Source organism: Melitaea cinxia, chromosome 4, assembly GCF_905220565.1.
Source record: "Melitaea cinxia chromosome 4, ilMelCinx1.1, whole genome shotgun sequence".
Lineage (NCBI taxonomy): Eukaryota > Metazoa > Arthropoda > Insecta > Lepidoptera > Nymphalidae > Melitaea > Melitaea cinxia.
Window position 1 is genome coordinate 12,628,629 of NC_059397.1, and position 22,134 is coordinate 12,650,762.

General features: G+C 33.1%; 2 protein-coding genes across 2 annotated transcripts; both read left to right on the top strand.

Annotated features, from left to right (window-relative positions):
* The first annotated feature begins 1,898 nt into the window (after positions 1-1,898).
* Positions 1,899-14,588, top strand: LOC123669911 (heat shock protein 75 kDa, mitochondrial). Its single transcript, XM_045603426.1, has 13 exons — positions 1,899-2,190; positions 2,278-2,426; positions 2,584-2,745; positions 3,293-3,528; positions 5,401-5,510; positions 5,578-5,651; positions 5,721-5,997; positions 6,316-6,385; positions 6,464-6,611; positions 6,693-6,820; positions 12,849-13,036; positions 13,115-13,346; positions 14,278-14,588. Exons 1-13 carry the CDS (start codon positions 2,070-2,072, stop codon positions 14,450-14,452), a joined length of 2,070 nt encoding a protein of 689 aa, XP_045459382.1. The 5' UTR covers positions 1,899-2,069; the 3' UTR covers positions 14,453-14,588.
* A 1,458-nt stretch (positions 14,589-16,046) lies between these two features.
* Positions 16,047-21,488, top strand: LOC123669912 (neurotactin). Its single transcript, XM_045603427.1, has 7 exons — positions 16,047-16,111; positions 16,361-16,713; positions 17,909-18,050; positions 18,407-18,576; positions 18,959-19,031; positions 19,125-19,275; positions 20,022-21,488. Exons 2-7 carry the CDS (start codon positions 16,435-16,437, stop codon positions 21,457-21,459), a joined length of 2,253 nt encoding a protein of 750 aa, XP_045459383.1. The 5' UTR covers positions 16,047-16,111; positions 16,361-16,434; the 3' UTR covers positions 21,460-21,488.
* The last annotated feature ends 646 nt before the right edge of the window (positions 21,489-22,134 follow it).

Here is a 22,134-nt window from a genome sequence, read left to right on the forward strand (position 1 = left end):
AGGTCATAAAACAAATGTTGTAGAATAAAACAACTTATGAAGTCAGAGTCACAATCATTCACAGAAAAGATATTGTTTCTTGCAATCTTATCACTGAATAAAAAGGTAAAAAGTTTATATTGTAGAAGACGTACGGAATTTTGTTATTAATAATTGTTTGAAAAACTATTGGTTAAATTTAAAAACATTTCAAAAGTTCTGTTTTCTATTCTTACTGCCTATACGGAACACAACAAGATCTCAAACATCAACTGACTCAACTGACTGACGGCGACGCTTGCTTTGCTTGTGTTCATTTTTTATAAACGCCATATCTGGATACTAAGTTTTTAGCGATATCTATTAGTTATGTCATTTTAAATACATTCGTACGTATTTAAATATAGTACTCTAATAAATTGAATATTTTTAAAACTTTTCTTCTCTAACCGTATCTATAATTTTATTACAAATGAAACTGTTGCCTAACCTATGAACTTAACCTTTTATATGGCAGCATTACAATAATTTCATAAAGTTTATCCTCGTTGAAGTTGGATTTTTTCCATTAAGACTCATACGTTCATATTTGCTATATATATATATATATATATATATATACATATATATATATATATATATATATATATATATATATATATATATATATATATATATATATATATATATATTATATTGATCTATACAAAGTCTATTAACTAATTAGAACAAATAATAATAGTTTAAAAACATACGTAAATTCATTAAACATTTTTCAATAAAACAAAGGTAAAACATTTAATTGTCAGTAGGTATCAAACGTAGTTAAATAGTATAAAATATAGAATTGCTTTGAGGATATTGTTGTGTCAATTTGTCAAAGTATAATAAATCATCACTTCAGCCTAACTAAAAACTAATATAGTCCACAGCTAGACATAGGACTCCACAAGTTCGCGCCAAAAATGGAATGAACTCATGTGTTTTTAACCGACTTCCAAAAAAGGAGGAGGTTCTCAATTCGACTGTATTTTTTAATGTATGTTACATCAGAACTTTTGACCGGGTAGACCGATTTCGACAAATTTTGTTTTAATCGAAAGGTGGTGTGTGTCAATTGGTCCCATTCAAATTTATTTGAGATCTAACAACTACTTTTCGAGTTATATCTAATAATGCGTTTTTACTTGACGCTTTTTTCGTCGACCTACGTTGTATTATACCGCACAACTTTCTACTGGATGTACCGATTTTGATAATTCTTTTTTTGTTGGAAAGAAGATATCCCTAGTTTGGTACCTTGATAAGGAAACCAGGATCTGATGATGGGATCCCAGAGAAATCGAGGAAAACTCTCGAAAATCCGCAATAACTTTTTACTGGGTGTACCGATTTTGATAATTTTTAATTTAATCGAAAGCTGATGTTTATCATGTGGTCACATATAAATTTTATTGAGATCTGATAACTACCTTTTGAGTAATCTTTGATAACGCGTAGTTGCTTGACTATTTTTTCGTCGATCTACGTTGTGTTACTTGTCGATGTAATTGAAGTCGGTTTTTTTTTCGTTTGCGAGCAAACACAATTATGCCCATAGTCACCGCGCTGGGCAGGCGGCTTGGTGACTGCAGGGCTGGATTTATCGCACGGAAGACGCTGCTGCCCGTCTTCGGCCTGTGTATTTCAAACCCAGCAGTTAGATGGTTATCTCGGCATCGGTCGGCTTTTTAAGTTCCAAGGAGGTAGTGGAACTATGTTATCCCTTAGACGCTTCTTACGATACGCACGAGAAGAAAGGGGGTGGCTATATTGTTAATGCCATAACTTTGGCCGTAACCACACAGCATATACAATACTATAATGAATAATCAATTATAAATTCGCAAATTGCTACCTTTTTTTAGACAATAAAACTTTATAAAAAAGTATATGTCATAATTCTGTGACTATTGACTATTTGACAGTTAATAACATAACCTATAATCCTATAAATCGTATTGTAAACTTGTAAAGTTCTTGTTATAAATTTATGAAATTAATAATACTGAAGACAAAAGCTTAAAAAAGAAATAAATAATTATATAATAATGTCGGCTCTCCGTGCTAGATTAGGATCTTCTACAGTTCTCGTTAGAAGATTGTTGTCCCATTCCAAATATCACTCTAAAATAGTAATTTGCGGTAATCCCTTATCTAATAATTACAATGGTTCGTAGCTTAAATATATTTAATTCACTGATATAATTAAATAAGTATTTAATTAATAAAATATTGTTTAATGTTTAATATTTTCAGTAAAATATACATTAACTTCACAATTTAGCACTGTTTCGGATCAACAACCGGCCGAAACAGTAAAAGGTAGTGCAGAGAAAAAAGAATTTCAAGCTGAAACTCGGATGCTCTTAGATATTGTAGCTCGATCTCTATATTCAGATAAAGAAGTAAGTGTCATTTCTTATTTCCTAAAAGTTTCTATACAAAGGTTGCCTGAAAGAAATCTATTAAATTTTAATTATACAATACATATTATTAATATTAAAAAAAGTTTTAAAAAAATTTGTGGATTGGTTGTATAAAATCCAAAAATATTTATTTTAGGTATTTATCAGAGAATTAATATCCAACGCAAGTGATGCCTTGGAAAAGTTTCGTTATTTGAGTGTGAGCTCATCACCAGAATCACCAAAGCTAGAAGAAACTGATAGACCTCTTAACATAGAGCTAGCTACAGATAAACAGAATAGAACACTGACATTTAAGGTAAAGCTTAGCTTTTTCGCTTAGAACCAAACATAAAGTCATCATATAAAAAGCTTCGACCTAACGCGTACATCGTTCCATAACTTAATTCGCTACAGCACCAACATGGTGAGTCAGAGATGTGGGTTAATTTTTGATATGATTTTAAAAATGCTTAAAAAATATATTTAAGTTAAACATTTCATATTAACTTTAATTATTTTCAGTCACATAATAATAATAATAATGTTTATTTGTTCAAACATTAGTACATCACATAAACACATGTTACATCAATTATACTTAGTCGCTAAAAAAAAAAAACAATTTATCTCTGGTCCCCACACTAGGATTCCCTGTGTCGTGGGCTCCAGTCCCTTCTGTTAGTTTAAAACAATCGTGAAAAGGAATGCATTTAAACTTTACATTTTGTATTTTATTATTCCTTAATTTGTATTGTAACATACAAGAACTAAGGCATAATGCTACTGTAACTACAAATAATGATACACAATTTTATGTACATATTTTTTAATCATAAAATATGATATTTGTATGATTCATATAGGACTCTGGTATAGGTATGACAAGAGAAGAAATAATACAAAACTTAGGAACAATAGCTAGATCAGGTTCTAAGTCATTTATAGAAGAAATCAAGAAACAAGGTGCCGAGCAAGCCAGTTCTATTATAGGACAGTTTGGTGTTGGCTTCTATTCTGCATTTATGGTTGCTGATAAAATTGAAGTATACACAAGAAGTAGTATTGCTGGCTCACCTGGATACAAGTGGAGCTCTGATGGGTCAGTGCCTTAAATGTGTAGCTTAAAATTTACTTTTATAAGTAATCTATTTAAATTAAAATATTTTTATCTAATTAGAAATAAATCAGTGAAATGTAAGAATGTGAATTACTGGGGAACATCTGCACCAAATCTTGTGTAGTTGTCTTGTAGATAATTCTTGTTTGCTACTGCCTAAACAATGTTTATACAAAAGAAAATTAAAAATCTATAAATTAAATATTCATCTATACAAATAAATAAAATTGGAGTGTCTGTTTGTAATATTAAAATAACTGCTTTTTAACCGACTTCCAAAAAAGGAGGAGGTTCTCAATTCGACTGTATTTTTTTTTATGTATGTTACATCAGAACTTTTGACCGGGTAGACCGATTTCGACAAATTTTGTTTTAATCGAAAGGTGGTGTGTGCCAATTGGTCCCATTTAAATTTATTTGAGATCTAACAACTACTTTTCGAGTTATATCTAATAATGCGTTTTTACTTGATGCTTTTTTCGTCGACCTACGTCACATTATACTACATAACTTTCTACTGGATGTACCGATTTTGATGATTCTTTTTTTGTTGGAAAGAGGATATCTCTAGTTTGGTACCATGATAAGGAAAACAGGATCTGATGATGGGATCTCAGAGAAATTGAGGGAAACTCTTGAAAATTCGCAATAACTTTTTACTGGGTATACCGATTTTGATAATTCTTTTTTTGTTGGAAAGAAGATATCCCTAGTTTGGTACCATGATAAGGAAACCAGGATCTGATGATGGGATCCCAGAGAAATCGAGGGAAACTCGAAAATCCGCAATAACTTTTTACTGGGTGTACCGATTTTGATAATTTTTAATTTAATCGAAAGCCGATGTTTATCATGTGGTCACATATAAATTTTATTGAGATCTGATAACTACCTTTTGAGTAATCTTTGATAACGCGTAGTTACTTGACTATTTTTACGTCGATCTACGTTGTATTACTCGTGGATGTAATTGAAGTTGGTTTTTTTTTTCGTTTGCGAGCAAACACAATTATTACTAAATGTATGTGAATGTATATGCGGTACATATGCCAAAATAACATTTTTTAATTTTTGTTTGTCTGTCTGTTCCGGCTAATCTCTGAAATGGCTGGACCACTTTTGATGGGACTCTCACTGGCAGATAGCTGATGTAATAAGGAGTAACTTAGACTACTTTTATTTTAGAAATTTATTTATTTTATCTTTATATATATATTTCTTATGTGTGTGTATGTCACTGAACTCCTCCTAGACGGCTAAACTGATTTTGATGAAATTTTTTGTGAAGGTTCAAGGGGATTCGAGGATGGTTTAGATTCACAATTTGGTCCACTAGAAAATGTTTATTTAACTGATTTGTCATTTATAAGTAGTTGTTCATTTTGGAATGTTTTACATTGGATCCGGTAGACTGCGCTACCATTGCAGCATCAAATATTAAATATAATTCTATTTTAATTTCAATTTGTCCCGACAGTTGGTGCTGCGATCAAATTAAGAAAAATATTTGAAATTTTGTGTTATGGCAAAACAATGTTTGCGGGGTCAGCTAGTAACAATATATGTTTGTTTTTGTGGGTCTTCTCACAGAGCCTTGGAGAGCATGTTAAGCCGTCGGTCTCGGTTGTTATCTTGTATACTTGATAGTGATTGTTACACATAGTAAGAAATATATCTGCCAACCCACATTGGAGCAGCATGGTGGATTATGCTCTGATCCTTCTCCTACTTGGGGAAAGAGGCCTATGCCCAGCAATGGGATATTACAGGCTGAAGCGTAAGCTCAGTGGCTAGCTAGTTTAAATAAAAAATCTTAGTCTTCAAGTAATAACTCAATTTAAAAATTTATTTTAGGTCTGGGACTTATGAGATACAAGAAGTAGATGGACTTCCAGTCGGAACCAAGATAATTGTTTACTTGAAGACTGATTGTAGAGAATTTGCAGACGACGCTACTGTCAAAAGTTTGTAATCATTAAAAAGGAATATACATTTTTTTGTAACAAAAATACTAATCTTGTATAATTTCAGGTATAATAATGAAATACAGCAATTTCATTGGTAGTCCAATTTTATTAAACAATGAACAAATCAATTCAATTAAGGTTTGTGTTAATAGTTTTAATAATATAATAATTAATATACAAAATATTTCATATACATTTTTTTTGCAGCCACTATGGTTGATGGAGCCTAAAGAGGTGACTCAGGAACAACACATAGAGTTCTACAGATTTATAAGCAACTCTTACGACAAACCACGTTTTACACTCCATTACAAGACAGATGCCCCTCTAAGTATAAGATCTATCTTATATGTACCGGAAGGTAAACCAGGACTGTTTGAGTTATCACGAGATTCAGATGTCGGAGTGGCTCTGTACTCAAGGAAAATTCTAATTAAAAATAAAGCTGAAAATATCTTGCCTAAGTGGTTGAGATTTGTTAAAGGTATACCTTAGCTTACTATGGTTTTTTTTTTAATTTCTATTGTAATTTATTAATTTATTGCTGACTTTAAGGAGTATAATTCTTGTTATCATAACAGACTGAAAATTTTAATCTGACAACATCTTCGTTTAAAAATGACATTTTTATTTTTATCATGTAATATGGGTTATTTAATATGTTTGTTCTTGGTCATTTTGAATACATTATATTGACACTTGCAAATTTCATGGTCATGTCAAATAAAGTCAAGTTCTGGCATATGAACCATAGTTTAAATGACTATGAAGTCTTAATAACTTATATTTGTTTTTACTGTAGGTGTTGTGGATTCTGAAGATATTCCTCTCAATCTCAGCAGAGAATTGTTACAAAACAGTGCATTAATTGCGTATGTATTTATTGCTTATGGTCTTTTTAACTGTTTCTTTATGACAATGAAACATTACATTTTGGTTATTATTTTCAGGAAGTTACGTCATGTATTAACAAACAGATTTTTGAAATTTATGGTTGACATGGCTAGTAAAGACCCAGCAGGGTATGATGTATTTTATAAAGATTACTCACTATTCTTCAAAGAAGGAATTGTAACTGGTCAAAGCCCCTTGGAAAAGGTGTGATAATGATTTGAGGAAATTATTATTAGCAAAATAATAAAAATAAGCAACTGGCGAAATATATTTTTTATTTTTTAGGAAGAAATAGCTAAATTACTTCGTTTCGAATCATCTAAACTAGAAAGTGGTACTAAAACATCCCTAGCTGATTACAATGCACGACAGTCTAATGATCAACGGAATATTTACTACTTAGCAGCTCCAAGGTAAGATTTAATTTTTTTTTTCTTTAGTTTTTTGATGTAATGCCTTTTGGTGGTGATTGAAGACCACAGATGATTTCTCCAAATATAATGTAAAATAATAGAATACATTTTTTACAACGATTAAACTTCCTTAATATGACCTAAAAATAATTTTATGATTTTCGTTTTTTCATCTAAACTTGGAAAAAAAAATTTCTTACACAAGCTCATTTCTCGCGTAAAGACATAATGACTACTATTCAATAATACTTTCACATATCTTAAAGGCTCTTGAATAAATGTACAAGAAAGATAATTAAAATTTGTTAGTTTTCTATTTTCAGCGTCTGTAACTAAATAATCAGTAATTTCTTTAAAAGGAAAACGCAATTAATTATTCTTATTGATCGGTAAAAGAGACGCCACGCATGCGTAAATGAACATCACAAATGAGAACGTACAGTTTCTCGCGACTTTACTTGCGTTGAAAGTTATGCTACTATACGCTACAATGTTTCTTAGCATAATTAATTATCGTTTCTGTTATAGTGAACATATGATCAAATTGCTTTAGTAGTTTCGAAAAATATCGATTTCGTTCAAAGATACAATCTATTATTATATTTTTAACCAACTTAAAAAAAGGAGGAGGTTCTCAGTTTAACTGTACCTATTCTTTTGTGTGTAACCTTATAACTTTTTACTGAGTGGACCGATTTCGATGATTCTTTATTTAATTGAAAAGTGGTGCTTGTCATGTGGTAGTCCCATTTAAATTTGATCGAGATCTGACGAGACATTTTAGTTAGCTCTAGTATTTCGTATTTACTTGACTATTTTTTCGTCGACCTTCGCTGTATTACTTGTCGGTGTTATTGAAGTCGATTTTTTTTCGTTTGATAGCAAACACAATTATAGGTACCTAGTATTACTATAGATACATTATTGGAACTGTGCTTATTTAATCCATAGGCTAAATACATACCTTTTTATTTTTTAATCAGTTTAGCAGACTTGTGACTATTGCAAGGCAATTTGTTTTAAATTTTATATCGATACAAGTAAACCACTAGTAACTAGTAAACCTGATACTGGTTAATTATTTATTTGTTAAAAGCAGATATATGAAGTCTAAGCGAATCTTTCATATAAGTATTTCGCATCCTTATTTATATCATTTACAATTGTTATACTTAATGTTTTACTGCCAACAACTGAAATAGATTGCCTAGGACCAAAATTAGACGTAAAGAAATAAACCTACGTATAATAAACTGTAGAGATGTACCTATGTGCTGCATATTATCGATACACGAAATTTAAATATTTACAAAAATGCAGACGCAATATTTATTCTTGTTTAGGGCCTGTTTCACCAGTTGTGGATAACGCTATTCGACGGATGACGGTATCCAACAGATTAAACTTTTTGATATATTATTTTTTACTAGCTGTGACCGCGACTTTGTACGCGTGGAATTTAAAATAAAAGTTATTGTTCAATTCGCAGAGTTATAAAATAAATAAATCTTCAAAATAAAATTAATTTAAGTTACTCCTTGTTACATAAGCTATCTGACAGTGAAAACCCCGTCAAAATCGGTCCAGCCGTTTCAGAGATTAGCCAGAACAAACAGACAGACAGATAGACAGACAAAAATTGTAAAAAATGTTATTTTGGTATATGTACCGTGTATACATCCATATGTATTTATTAAAAAGCGGTTATTTTAAGATTACAGACACAGACACTTCAATTTTATTTATTTCTATAGATTATTAATTATAATTATTAAGATTTTTCTATTCGCAAATATTAATCTAAAACTTGTAGTTGATTCGTTGAGGAAAAACAGGCTCTGATGGCCTATTCTACCTGCTGCTGTTAAAGTCTATTCGTTGCTTATTTGCAGGTTAAACTTGATAAAGTTGTTAAAACAGGCCCTTAATTTCAAAATATCGTTGTGGAATCCTTCTAAGATCTTGCGAATTGAAGAAATTCGCAAAAGAAAAAACGTGAGCCGCCACGTGACGGCTGGCAAATGTGAAACATCGAAATAATTTAGTACAAGAATAGTTATATAAGTGTACATATATTATTTTAAAGTACACCTCTATGCCGCTTTATTCTTACTCATGTCGTTTTTCTAAAGGTTCTCTAGAAGAGATCGCTCTTTAGCGATAAGACCGCCTTTCGTACACTCCTTTTTTTTTGTTATTATTTCTTGCTTATTTTATGTTACATGTATTGTTTCTGGCTGTATAATAAAGTACATATATTTGTGTTTGTACAAGTTAAAGACATAAAAGTATAGATTATGGCAGGAACTAAATATGACATGATGACTAAATACAATAATTATTACGAATCTTCATCATCATTTATTTTCTTTATATACAATTTTTTTTTTAATTCAACGGTTTCTTTAAAATCGCCACAACTCAATTATTATATAATATAGTACAAGTACATATCACCACCATATGTGGTATACCATCATATAGTGTGGCGATGCGTCGTCACGGCCTGTATCGCCACGCGAACAATCAGGTTTACCTTCGCCTATAGATCATCATCACATTACTTCAGCTAATCGTAGTCCACTGCTGGACATAGGCCTCCACAAGTTCGCGCCAAACATGGCGTGAGCTCATGTTTGTTGTCCATAGTCACCACGCTGGGCAGGCTGGTTGGTGACTGCAGGGCTGGCTTTGTCGCACCGAAGACGCCACTTACAGACGCTACTTTACCAGATGTTTCACCACAAAAAAAGATTACGCGTTCGCTCCATTACAATAAATAGTAATATGTTTAAAGAACTTTATCCTCATAAAGAATTACAGAAATTCACTTACACAAGAAAATTACAAACTAATATTAAAATCTAAGCATACGCTGTTACATAGTTATATATTTAGAAGGTCCCCAGATGTAAAAAAAAATTCTTCTCGATCGACGATCGACGAGCTTGTTAAACATATTATCACCGTGTCATTTTAGGAATACAAAAGTATGGATGTGGTATATTTAATGCAGTCTGTTCACAAGTTGTTACTTTTTTTTATGTTACCTCACAATTTTTACTGAGTGGACCGATTTCAAATATTCTTTTTTTTTTTAATCGAAAGATGGTGCTTGTCATGTGACCCCTTTTAAATTTAATCAAATTTTGAAAAGTACTTTTCGTGTTATATCTAATAATGTGTATTTACTTGACTATTTTTCGTCGACATTCATGATCAGCGTTATACGTTGAGCGTTTTGAAATTTAAATTTGAATGTGTTACTTTATTTAATATTTTTCATACTAATATACATGTTTTATTAGCGTACGTTTTTTTAGATGATGTTAGGGAGTTGTAATTGAATAAGATTTTAATAAATTTATTTTGAGCTGTTTGTATTTTCTTCAGGTGAATTTTTGCCGCAGTCTCCCAGATCTCAATTAGATAATTGATATGTGGTTTAACCAATGAGTTTATATATCAGATATTTTATATAATTTGTTATAATAAATAATAAATTCTTTATTTATTTATTCTACTGCATTAGTTATCGGCGGAATTACCGCTTATCAACATACATTTTAAAAATATTATTTTGTAGAAACATATCATATCACCATCGAAGCCAACTTTAATCTATCAAATACTTATTCGCAACCTGTTAAACCATAATTGTGTTTGCTCGCAAACGAAAAAAAAATCGACTTCAATTACATAGACAAGTAATATAATGTAAGTTGGCGAAAAAAATTAACAAACGCACTAGTCGTCACTACGATTTTAGAGGGTTCCCCTCGATTTCTCTAGGATTCCATCATCAGATCTTGGTTTCCTTATCATGGTACCACATCTGGGATATCTCCTTACCAACAAAAAAAGAATTATCAAATCGGTCCATAAACGACGAAGTTATCCTCGAACAATATATACCTATATATAATTTTGTACGGTCGAATTGAGTAACCTCCTCCTTTTTAAAAGTCGGTTAAAAACTAGTTTAATTATTAGATAGATACATAGTTGAGATGAAAAGGGTATCAATAGTAAGTACGTAATAAGAATCGAGGTAGAGCACAACAGGAAATATCCTGCTCAAAAATGTGGAGCAACTCGACTGGGGTAGTACCCAGGGCTGTAGCTAGAGTCGAATTTAAGGTAGGGCAACATTGGTTACAGGTAGGGCAACATTGGTTACAGGTAGGGCAACATTGGTTACAGGTAGGACGCAAGTAAAAGAATTATCATAATTAATCTGCTCCAAAACACGGGCTCCTAAATCAATCACCATGTATATCACTGACCTCTAGGTCAGTGACATACACTCAATAGCTATTCGTAGACAAATCATTTCTGTGATAGAACATAAGCACGGTCTAAGAACTATTAAATCAATGACGAAGAACAAGAGAACACGATGGTTGAACTTCCAGATTTGGATGTAGAGATCCACGTCTGAGAGTGAGGTAATAATTAATTGTTGGGTGGTGATACGAGTAATTAGATACGACCAAAAATACCATTTAGAATTTTATTTATTTATTTATACTTATTGCACCATACATTAAACAATTGTACAAAAGGCGGGCTTAATGCTAAAAGCATTCTCTACCAGCCAACTTTAGGACGTATAGTACAAACGTTTGTAGGTGTGCAAAATTGAGTATTAGTAAAATTGTATATCTTAGATCATATTGTTTCTGCAAACTTATTATAATAATTAACATAATAATAAAAATGTGTAAAAATGCTGAAATGTGCGATTCGCCATGTTATACAAAGAACTTCGTTCAGATCACCTGATTTTGTCCTTTTTTTTCAAACGCCAGAAATAACATACCAGCCATTCTCTCATGACCCATTGACAACCTTTGAGTTTGAGGTCTATTGATTGCTTATTATTAATTATTATTAGTTAAAGTTGAAAATTTAGATTCGCACACTGTAGTGTTACATCCCGTAGTCGCCACAGATGCAAAAAGTTCATATGTATATTTGAATGCATCTCGTTGCCTGTACAAGACTTGCAATGTATTGTCTATTTTATCCTCGTTACGACTTGAATGAGCTTTAACCACACTAACCTCTTCTCTTGACGGAATTTTAAGACTTGAAAAATTAGTTAAAATTTTAAATTATTTAAATTATTAAATTTTTTCAAACTTACCCATATTTGTCACTGGAGCCATTTTATTTTCATGTTTTGGAAAATCAGTTTTGAGAATCAATGGCATTTTTTAGTTTTTAAATACTGTGGAAGTGTACCATGTTTGTTTGCTTCCATGAGATAAAAATTGCTAGCATAGATAGTAAAAAGCAGCATCTTTCTCGACAGAATATGGCAACCATTTAAAACGCTTGAACCAATCGAAAACAAAGGCCCGCTGTTATGTTGTTTTGAATGTGTCTAAAACACAAGTCAATATCAGAAGGAATACTAAGCTAACATTATTACCAACATGTGTTGACCAACCTCTTGCTATGGAACTAGGAGTAGCGATTGTATTTTGTGCTTTCACCTGTTTTGAGCAGTGAGGTTCTTCGTGGTAAATTTTCTCTTCAAACCTTCGTTTTTTTCTAAAAAAAAAGCCCGAATGCGTATCCATAGCGCAATCAATGAATCTTCAATTTTTGGAATAAAAATAACAATTCTATCGATTTTTGACTAACACACTCTTTATCGTACACTTCACTTAACCACAATACAAACAATTCTAATCAATCTCTAGTTTATGTTTATTTTGGCTACAATTTTTTTTTTATCTCAACATTAACAATTTAATTACAAATAAAAAAAAATTAGTTTTTGGTTTTTTTAAGGTTGGGCATTGTGATTTCAAGGTTTAGGACATTACCCCATGATGCCCTCCCATAGCTACGGCCGTGCTAGTACCTCGATTTATAGAAGATCACAGCTAAATAGGACTGCCTCAATTAAAATATCTATGATAATGGCTTCTATGAAAGCTTAACATACATTACGTATACAATATTAATTTTTATCATCTATATTTTATCTATTAATCGTGATTATATAATGTTTTAGCCGAGAATTAGCACAATCGTCACCTTATTACGAATCTCTTAAGAAACGCGATGTTGAAGTTTTATTCTGCTATGAAATGTACGATGAGCTTGTTTTACTGGAATTAAAAGAATTCGGAGGTAGATCGCTGATATCAGTTGAAAATGATATGCAAAAAGACGCGTCCGAAAAATCCGATAATATTATTGGTTGGTAATATTTTATACTTTTCTTTTTAAGTTTTTAATGAATTCTGAAGAATAAAACTAATATGCTTCTCTTTTTAGGAAGCGATGACTTACAACAAGGTCAAGTTAATGAAATTATATCATTCCTTAAATCAAACTTAGCTGGGAAAGTATTTGAGGTTCGAACTACACAGAAATTGGATACTCATCCGTGTGTAATAATTGTGCCGGAAATGGCAGCTGCGCGACATTTTATTCGAACACAAGCGCAAAACCTTAGCGAGGAAAACAGATTCGCTTTGTTGAGGCCGCAATTAGAGATAAATGCTAAGTAAGTATTTAAAAAAAGTTACTTTTTCATATAATTAAATAAATAAATGAGTAAATATATATATATATATATATATATATATATATATATATATATATATATATATATATATATATATATATATATATATATATATATATATATATATATCTTCAACATACACACGATTATACGATCATCTGTTCCTAATTTTAGGATAAGTAACTTAATACTTGTGTTATAGGTAACTGCCGGGTGACCTCTTTTTTGTAATAATTCTTCATATAAATAAATATATGTTACACTCACACTCAACAACCGCTCTGGTGTTGTGGTGCGAGTAGTCGCCTAAAACACCGATGGTTTGCAGGTTCGATTCCCGCTCGGGATCGATATTTGTATTTGTACAAACAAATGTTTCTTTCCGGTTTGGATGTTGCCCTTGTGCGTTTCCCCACCGTGCCTCGGAGAACATACTATCGATCGATCCCGGTTGTTATCATAAATACCTGATGGCGATCGTTACTCATAGTAGGAAACATATCCACCAACCCGCAGTGGAGTAGCGTGGTGGATTAAGCCCCAATCCTCCTCCTACATGGAGAAAGAGGCCAGTGTAATGTTACATGCTGAATGTAACACTCAGACTCGAGATAGTAATCGAATCTATAACCTCTAGAGTACTGCGCCAATGTGCTAGTCAAATATAAATAATGTTACATTTGAAGTATGATCTTTTGAGATTTATCTAACTAGCTTTTACCCGCGGCTTCGCTCGCATTGATTTTTTTAAATAAAAAGTATCCTGTTATTTTTAATACCATCAAAAACATGGGTACAAAGCTTCATGATGATCGGTTAGTTAGTTTTCGCATGAAAGCGTAACAAACAAACTTAGTAGGGATTGTGTATATTGTGTTATTTTAACCTATTTAAATTTTTAACTTTTTAGACATCCCATAATCAAGAAACTCCACAAGCTCATTAGTAGCGACAAGGATTTGGCGAACATGGTCGCCCAGCAGTTGTTTTCTAATGCGATGGTGACCGCTGGCTTACTAATGGACGCTAGAAATTTAATTAGCAACATTAATGATCTTTTAGTGAAGGCACTAGAAAAATACTGAAGTGTCTGAATCTGTGTTAAAAGTTAATACATAATAAAAGTTATTTGTACATTGTTTTCTTTGAAAATATTAAAATGGTAAACTTGCACCTTCAATGCAGGCATTGTTATTTTAATAATACAATATTTTAATTTAAGGTACATAGTTTTATTTCATATCTTAAATCTATCTACGTAAATAAAAATAAATCGCCGAAATATACGTTCGCATTTATCTTCCGAACGACTGCGCAAGGGATGCCCAAAAATCTAATTTGTTTCGATATCTCGTATCGCAATTTATCGCATGTGTTCGTATCGATAATATTGTGTCCTCTCGAATCCTTTTTTTTTAACCAGAGGAAATCCCTAACGGATGCCTCTAACCCGGGGGAGCTGAAGGGTATGTCCGATTCGCACGGACTAAAACCTCTGGGGTGTTCTTTCGACACGGCTGGGCGGAATCACGGGGACACGGTTGCACTTCCGTGTCTCCTTTCAACCCAGTCACGCAGGCAGGGCCGAATCGCCGCCACCAGCTTCCGGCTTACCTCTGTATTCTCCAGGCTGGCCGACCACTTCCGAAAGAGGTTATCGCGAGTCACTTTCCTCCATCGCACGACCACTTGCGGAAGAGGTGGTTCCTCTCTCAAGCGCGCTTCCGTCGTGTGCCAGAAGACAGTTGCGAGGACTTCAGCTTCCAATTCCCACAAGGGGCTGCTGGCGAGAAGGCACGATGCGGTGTAGGACACCGTACGGTACGCTCGTGCGGCTCGCAGGGCAATAGGACGCCGCGGCCGTCGCAGCAATGGCACATTTCTGGCGCAGAGTGCATCCGCCCAAATCGGTGCACCATAAAGCGCCATCGAGCGCACAACTGCGACGTAAAGGCGTCTACATTTGTTGCCGGGCCCTTCAAGGTTCGGCAGGAGACGTCCGAGTGCCCCAGCAGTGGCCAGAAGCTTTGGAGCTAGTGCTCCAAAGTGCTCGTCGAACTTCTATCGACTGTTGAGAACGATTCCCAGGTACTTCATCATCGACCAACGGTGATAGAAATACCTCCGACTACTATAGACGTTCCGAATCGTGGAGCGCTTCTGGACCCGTGGAAGGCTAGGACCTCCGTTTTCTCTAACTCTACGTCCAACCCGAGTGCCCGAATTCTGGCCACTACTTGAGCTACACCAACCGTAGCAAGGCGGCCCGCTTTGCGATTATCGTCAGCACGAATTGTTACAAAAGTGTCATCTGCGTAGCAAGTGACGGACACTCCCGGCAATGTAGCACCGCGAAGCACCCAGTCGTAACCAATGTTCCACGTTTGTCATGTGTGGGGATCGAACCAGAAAACCGCCAGCGCAACAGGTACAATCCATGGCTGTAACCGTTGCGCCAACGCGGCGTCTATCAAGCATAATATAACATAATACTCTTAATTGCGTTTGTGTATGAGTGAAAATTAAATTATCTTGATGATTCAGAGAGGAACCAAGCAAAATGCTCCAGAAACTATATCATAACGTTAAAAGTTAATCTATGATTGTACTATATCTATATGTTTTCAAATTTTTAATTTTATATAAAACGCCGGAATTTTTATTTGTACATGGTAACACTTGTCGATTTTGATCGACCGAAGCGGCGGTGAATTTGTGATTGGCATTTCGCGGACTCTGTAACGGTAGAGTAATTTTTATTGTATTAAAATCTTCATCGTATAATAAAATAAACTCATAAATTAAACAGTAAATCTATGTTAAATTAAAACAGAAAGTGTGAGTAATAGATTTTATTGTTTACTTGCTGCACTGTCATTTCAGTTTTGTTGCAGTTTTCAATTTATTGAATATACTTAATATTTGGCCTCTAGATATTGTTTCTATTGTTTATTTTTTAATAATAATATTGAATGGTATATTTCTCATTATAGCTTTTAATCTAAATTACTCAACAAAGAAACACTTTCATTCTCAATGTAAAACGTGCATAGTAAGAAATACAACGATGAGTGCAACTGATATAAATAAAGTTGACAATGAGGAGGAAAGTAAAACGTTGAATAAGGAACAAATTGAAGCCGAAGAGAAAGAAGTGATGTTAAAATCTGACAATGAGACAACAGAACAAGATATAGAGTTACGGAATGATGGCGGGCCCGTTAAAGCAGCACTGTCAGGAGATATTACTGAACAGGGAAGAGAAGTGAAGCCAAAATTCATACCTATAGGCGCAATTAAAATGCCGGGGTTTTTCACTAGAAATTCAGACAGAGAGAAATCCAAGGTAAACTTTTTTCCTATTCCCTCTTTACATTGATTACACAGAATTATCTAACACAGTCATGATAATAGTTGTATATTACTATCAACAAGCCAAAAAGGTATATAAGCAACATTTTGTGAAAGAAACGCACTGTTGTATGTTTAGTTTAGAGCAGTTTCAGACTATGATACTCTGCTTCTTAGTAAATATAATTTTTTAAATGTAGATTGAATATTAATAAGGTTTAATATTAATACAGAGTTATCTTGGTACATTTTTATAGTGACTGCCAGATACCCATGTTAGGCTAATCATTTAGATGAAGGGCCATCATTTTGAAGTTAGATAGGTTAGGGTTATTTTTTTTTTGTAAGGAAATAATTTTGTTAAACAGTCTAATTTTGAAGTTAGATATATAATTTTTTTTTTTTAACAAAATTATGTCGAGAAATGGTCAAATTTTGAGCTTAGATCATTCGATGGCCATTAATCTAAAGACTTACCCTTTGTAGCACCAACGGTCTCTGTATTAGCAAGTTTTATCATGTATCCTCACTTTTAGTGCTAAAACACTACACTACACTTTAAATCTTATGAAGTTAATTGTATTGCTATTTTGGGTTTTGATAGTGTGCGCTGTTGGGCCTAGGCCTTTTTCCTCATTTAGAAGAGGGATCAGAGCTTAATCCATAATGCTGCTCCATTGCGGCTTGCCGTTTATATTCCCTACTATGAGTAACAATCGCTATCAGTTCTACATTATTAACAACCAAGACCGACGGCTTAACATGCTCTCCGAGGTATGGTGGGGAGACCCGCATGGGCTGCACAAACACCTAGACCACGGCAAACATCTGTATGGCCAATACAAATGTTTGTCATGTGCGAGGATTGAACCCACAACCACCAACACAACAGCCACAAACCAGTGCTGTGACGTTTGCGCCAACGCATTGTGTTGTGTTTATTTTGTATGAAACATTAACAGTTATAAGTTTTTGACTGCTAGGCTATGTATATAATTTTACTCAACTTTAATAATTTCAGATTTGATTTTAAAGTTTATGTGAAGAAGATTAGAAGTATAATTATTCTTTTATATCTTTATCTTTCGTTTTTGTTACACCATTCTTCATCATTAATCTAAACTTATTCCCATAGAGAACTAATTGTTGATAATTATTATCATTAATTGTTATTTATTTTTTATCAACAGGAAGAGGAAGACATTGAAAAGGATACTGACAATGACAAAAATCTGGAAAAATCTGACGAAGATAATAAACCTAAACAGCGCTTCCAATTTTTACAATCTTTTCCATTTACAAAATTTTTGCAACAGGCTCCTAAAGAAAACGGTATTAACGGTTTTATATTATACAATTATATTTTCAATAAACAGGTCATAATTGCAAAAAAAATATACTGCTTACAATCTATAAATAATTACAACCTATTTTTATATAATTTTTACTTATCATTGCATTCCAGTGCACTGTATGGGATATATTTGTTTGATTTTTATATAATAAATAATAAATTGAGTTTGTAGATATTTATTTCTCAAAAAAGATAATTGCAGTTCACATAACTGAGGAACTTATTACTAACAATTTTACATTTTTTTATTCTTGTTTGTATATTTCCTAATATTGGACTTCCTAATTTAGATATTTAATTTAATGTCAATAAAATTATTACATTGCTATTTTAGATGGTGATTCTATTGGAGCTAAGAAAAGTTTTGGATTGTTCAATGTTAAATATCCTAAGTTATTTCAAAAAAAACCTGCAACAGAGGCAGCACTTGCATCTATGGAAACTTTAGAAGACAAACTGGATACCACAAATGATGGAATGGAAAATGTTAAGCTAGATATGACTGTAAGTATTTTATGAATAAAACAGTAAAATTTAATTGGGGCATGGTACAACAGGAAATGTCTGTTCAAAATCTGGAGCACCCTGACTGGGAATGTATCTCGACCTTACAGAAGATCACAGCTAAATAATACTGCTTTCAAGTAGTGTTGTGTTCCTATGGTAGGGAAGGTGACCAGAGCTCCTAGAGGGTTTTGGGAGTAGGGTCGGCAACATGCTTGGGATGCTTCTGGGGTTGCAGGATTCTATAGGCTTACAGTAATCGCTTACCATCAGTAAGCCATAAGCTTGTTTGCCGACCTAGCTAAATAAAATAAATAAATAAAGAATAAAATATTAATATAGACACAACATTTTTTTTTTAAATATTTTATATGATTTTTAGGATGAGCAAGAGGGTAAGGTGGCAACAAAGCTTCCTTTAAAGGAGCGCATCAGGCAAAAGAAATTTATAATTGGTGGGTATTAGTTGTAGTATCTTATATTCAATAATTTTTATCCACAAAGATTTTTATATATATAAGAGATATATTATCATTTAACTATTTCAGATGACATAATGGTGTGTGGAGTAACATTACTGGTACTTATTGCGGTTATAATTGGTATAGTGATTGGAGCCCGTTCTGGGCCACCTGCTGAGCGTCCCCTTCGTCTAGGCAGATTTATTACCACCCAGACTACTTGTGGATTAGTTGAGGGGTAAGTTAATTTAACTTTATGTTTTTGAACTTGATTTTATGTTACTATAATTTTTTTTCTTTGCATTATTATTGAGTGCTAAGTCTTCTGTTTGTCCAGCGTGGTCACCGTATTTAATCTAAATTCTTGTTAATTATTATCAGTGATATACTAGTCTATAATTAATTATCAAAATGTTACAATATATTTAGCTTGTAAATGACATATTGCAAGAATTCTTGTTTTTACCCAGGTACCTCGAACAAGTTATGCAGCAGTTCTTACTGTAACTACTTTACAGTTGTTACTCTCCTGTTTATATATTTTTTATATATCTATTTTAAACAAGTTATAAAATTGAAGTGTCTGCTTGTAGTATTAAAATAACCGCTTTACTAAATACATATAATAAATATAATAAAATAAAATATAAATTTTTGGTATATGTACCGGGGATACATGTGGATGTATACCCAATACATATACCAAAATATCATTTTTTACAATTTTTATCTGCCTGTCTGTTTGTTCCGGCTAATCTCTGAAACGGTTGGACCGATTCAGACGGGTCTTTTACTGTCAGATAGCTGATGTAATAAGGAGTACCTTAGGCTACTTTTATTTTAGAAGTTTATATATTTTGTATCTCTGCAAACTCAAAAATCATTAATTTTACTTTTCACCCGGACGAATTCGCGGAAACAGCTAGTTTATATAGAAATATATATATTTCTAATCAATTAATAATTCTTATTTAATTATTGCAGAATCCTTGATGATGAAGTCTATAACTTCTACAGCATACCATATGCAGTTCCACCTGTGGAAGATAAAAGATTTACATATGCACAACCACTGAACAATATATCTACCTGTTGGAATGGTAAACTGGAAGTCCATGAGCCTGGACCACTCTGTTTACAGTTTTTAGATAATGGAACTATCACTGGCGATGAAGATTGTTTGACACTTGATATTGTGACACCTCATGTTAGATATGACAGTCCATTGCCAGTTGTTGTGTTAATTGGTGCCAACACTCTAGCTGGTGGTATAAGTCCGGCTCAACCTTCAGCCATGTATGCAAGGACAAAAGAAATTGTATTTGTCAGACCTAATTTCAGACTTGGACCATTTGGATTTTTAGCTCTGGATATTTTATCTAATTCAAAATATCCACATACATCAGGCAATTATGGTCTCAGTGATATAATTGTGGCATTACAATGGATTAAGTATAATATAAAACATTTTGGGGGTGATCCTGAATCTGTGACTTTGCTCGGGCACAGAGCTGGTGCGACATTAACTGCTGCATTGACCACTGTTGTCAAAGCTCACAAGTTATATTCACGCGTTTGGCTATCTTCGCCATCTGTTATATTTCCCGGTGAACCTTTAGAACAAAGTCAGAAATCAAATGAACAATTTAAACAAACCAGCAAGTGCAATGATGTCGATTGTCTACGTCGTATATCTCAAATAGAAATAATGACTGCTACGCCCGATACGTGGCTAGGAAGTAATATTAACTCTTTACCTGTGGCTGATGAGCTTAAACGTTCGTGGCTAGTATTGGATGGAGTTTACTTACGAACTCACGCTTACGAAAGCTGGGATGCTCAAAAAGAAGCGAAAATTACAGGTAATAAGAAAGTATTTAAACCTATGGTTTTTGGAACTACAGAACATTCTGGTCAATCCGATGTTTTACGAATGAAATACATGAATTGGACAGCTGAAATAGTAGAAAAAATGGTCAACGAAAGTTACATAGGGGAGAAAAATTTGACAAATGAAATATTTAAAATTTTCAATAAATCTTATGCAGGACTCGTTGAATTGATTTCTTCTATTCGAACATTATGTCCTTTAGTGAGCTTAGCTCGAATGCGACTCGTGACGCCGATGTACGTAGTCCTGGGTTCAGGTCCGGGTGGGGGTGCGGCTGCGTCTGGAATGGCAGACATTAATTCTGATATTGAAGCTATTCTCGGTACTTTTGACTCGGAAATGCCAGAACAACGTCGTTTTATGGCAGCTATACAACAACTGTTTTATTATTATGTATGGCACGGTCAACTGCCAGGCCCAGAGACAGGCTTGATCGCTATCGGTCAAGATCTACTGGTACACCATGGGCTGCCAGCATGTGACTTACTTATACAAGAGGACATCGTGCCCAGACATGCGCACATTGACTAAAATTGGTTTATATTATTAGTAGACAAAACTGCTGTCACATTGTGTGTTTAATTTTATGCAATTTTTTTCTTTTTTTTTAAGAACAGTAGCTTTTTGTAGTATTTACTGTGCACATTTTGTATTAAGGTGATAATTTCATTTGAATCTCGTAATATTACCACTACGACTTCTAGCTGGTCTTTAGAATAAGTGTCTTATAATACTCATGTAAAAATTTTGATTTGGTCTTTTATAATTAAGTACATGTCTTTTATAAATATTACTTAAATTCTTCCCAAGGAATCATTAAAATAAACTAATAAGACTGATTTACAAATCCCATCATACCAATGATCTCATGTCAACATTGAAACAGTTGTATTACCTAAATACTAGTTATTGTACTGTGTAGCTTATTGTAACTTGTGTAGTTTAGTTTTATTACTTTTATATACAGATATTTTATAATCATTGTGAATTAAATTTAAAGGAAACATGAAATAAATTTAGTAAGATTTAAAAATCGTGACCCCAGCTTAGTATTAATTGTAGAACTAACATACTAAATTATTCTCCGTAATTGTAATCAAAGAATCATATTAATTTACTTTAAAGGCTGATGATCCAAAGAATGAATTGTGAATAATTTTTGTATTCATTTATGAATAGATTATACAATTTTTACTGCGTTATGAA

Coding starts and splice junctions, on each gene's coding strand:
- LOC123669911 (XM_045603426.1), top strand. CDS start 2,070: ATGTCGGCTCTCCGTGCTAGATTAGGATCTTCTACAGTTCTCGTTAGA. Junction 6,612..6,692: donor GTCAAAGCCCCTTGGAAAAG/GTGTGATAATGA, acceptor TTTATTTTTTAG/GAAGAAATAGCTAAATTACT. Junction 13,037..13,114: donor AAAATCCGATAATATTATTG/GTTGGTAATATT, acceptor TTCTCTTTTTAG/GAAGCGATGACTTACAACAA.
- LOC123669912 (XM_045603427.1), top strand. CDS start 16,435: ATGAGTGCAACTGATATAAATAAAGTTGACAATGAGGAGGAAAGTAAA. Junction 18,051..18,406: donor ACAGGCTCCTAAAGAAAACG/GTATTAACGGTT, acceptor TTGCTATTTTAG/ATGGTGATTCTATTGGAGCT. Junction 18,577..18,958: donor ATGTTAAGCTAGATATGACT/GTAAGTATTTTA, acceptor TATGATTTTTAG/GATGAGCAAGAGGGTAAGGT.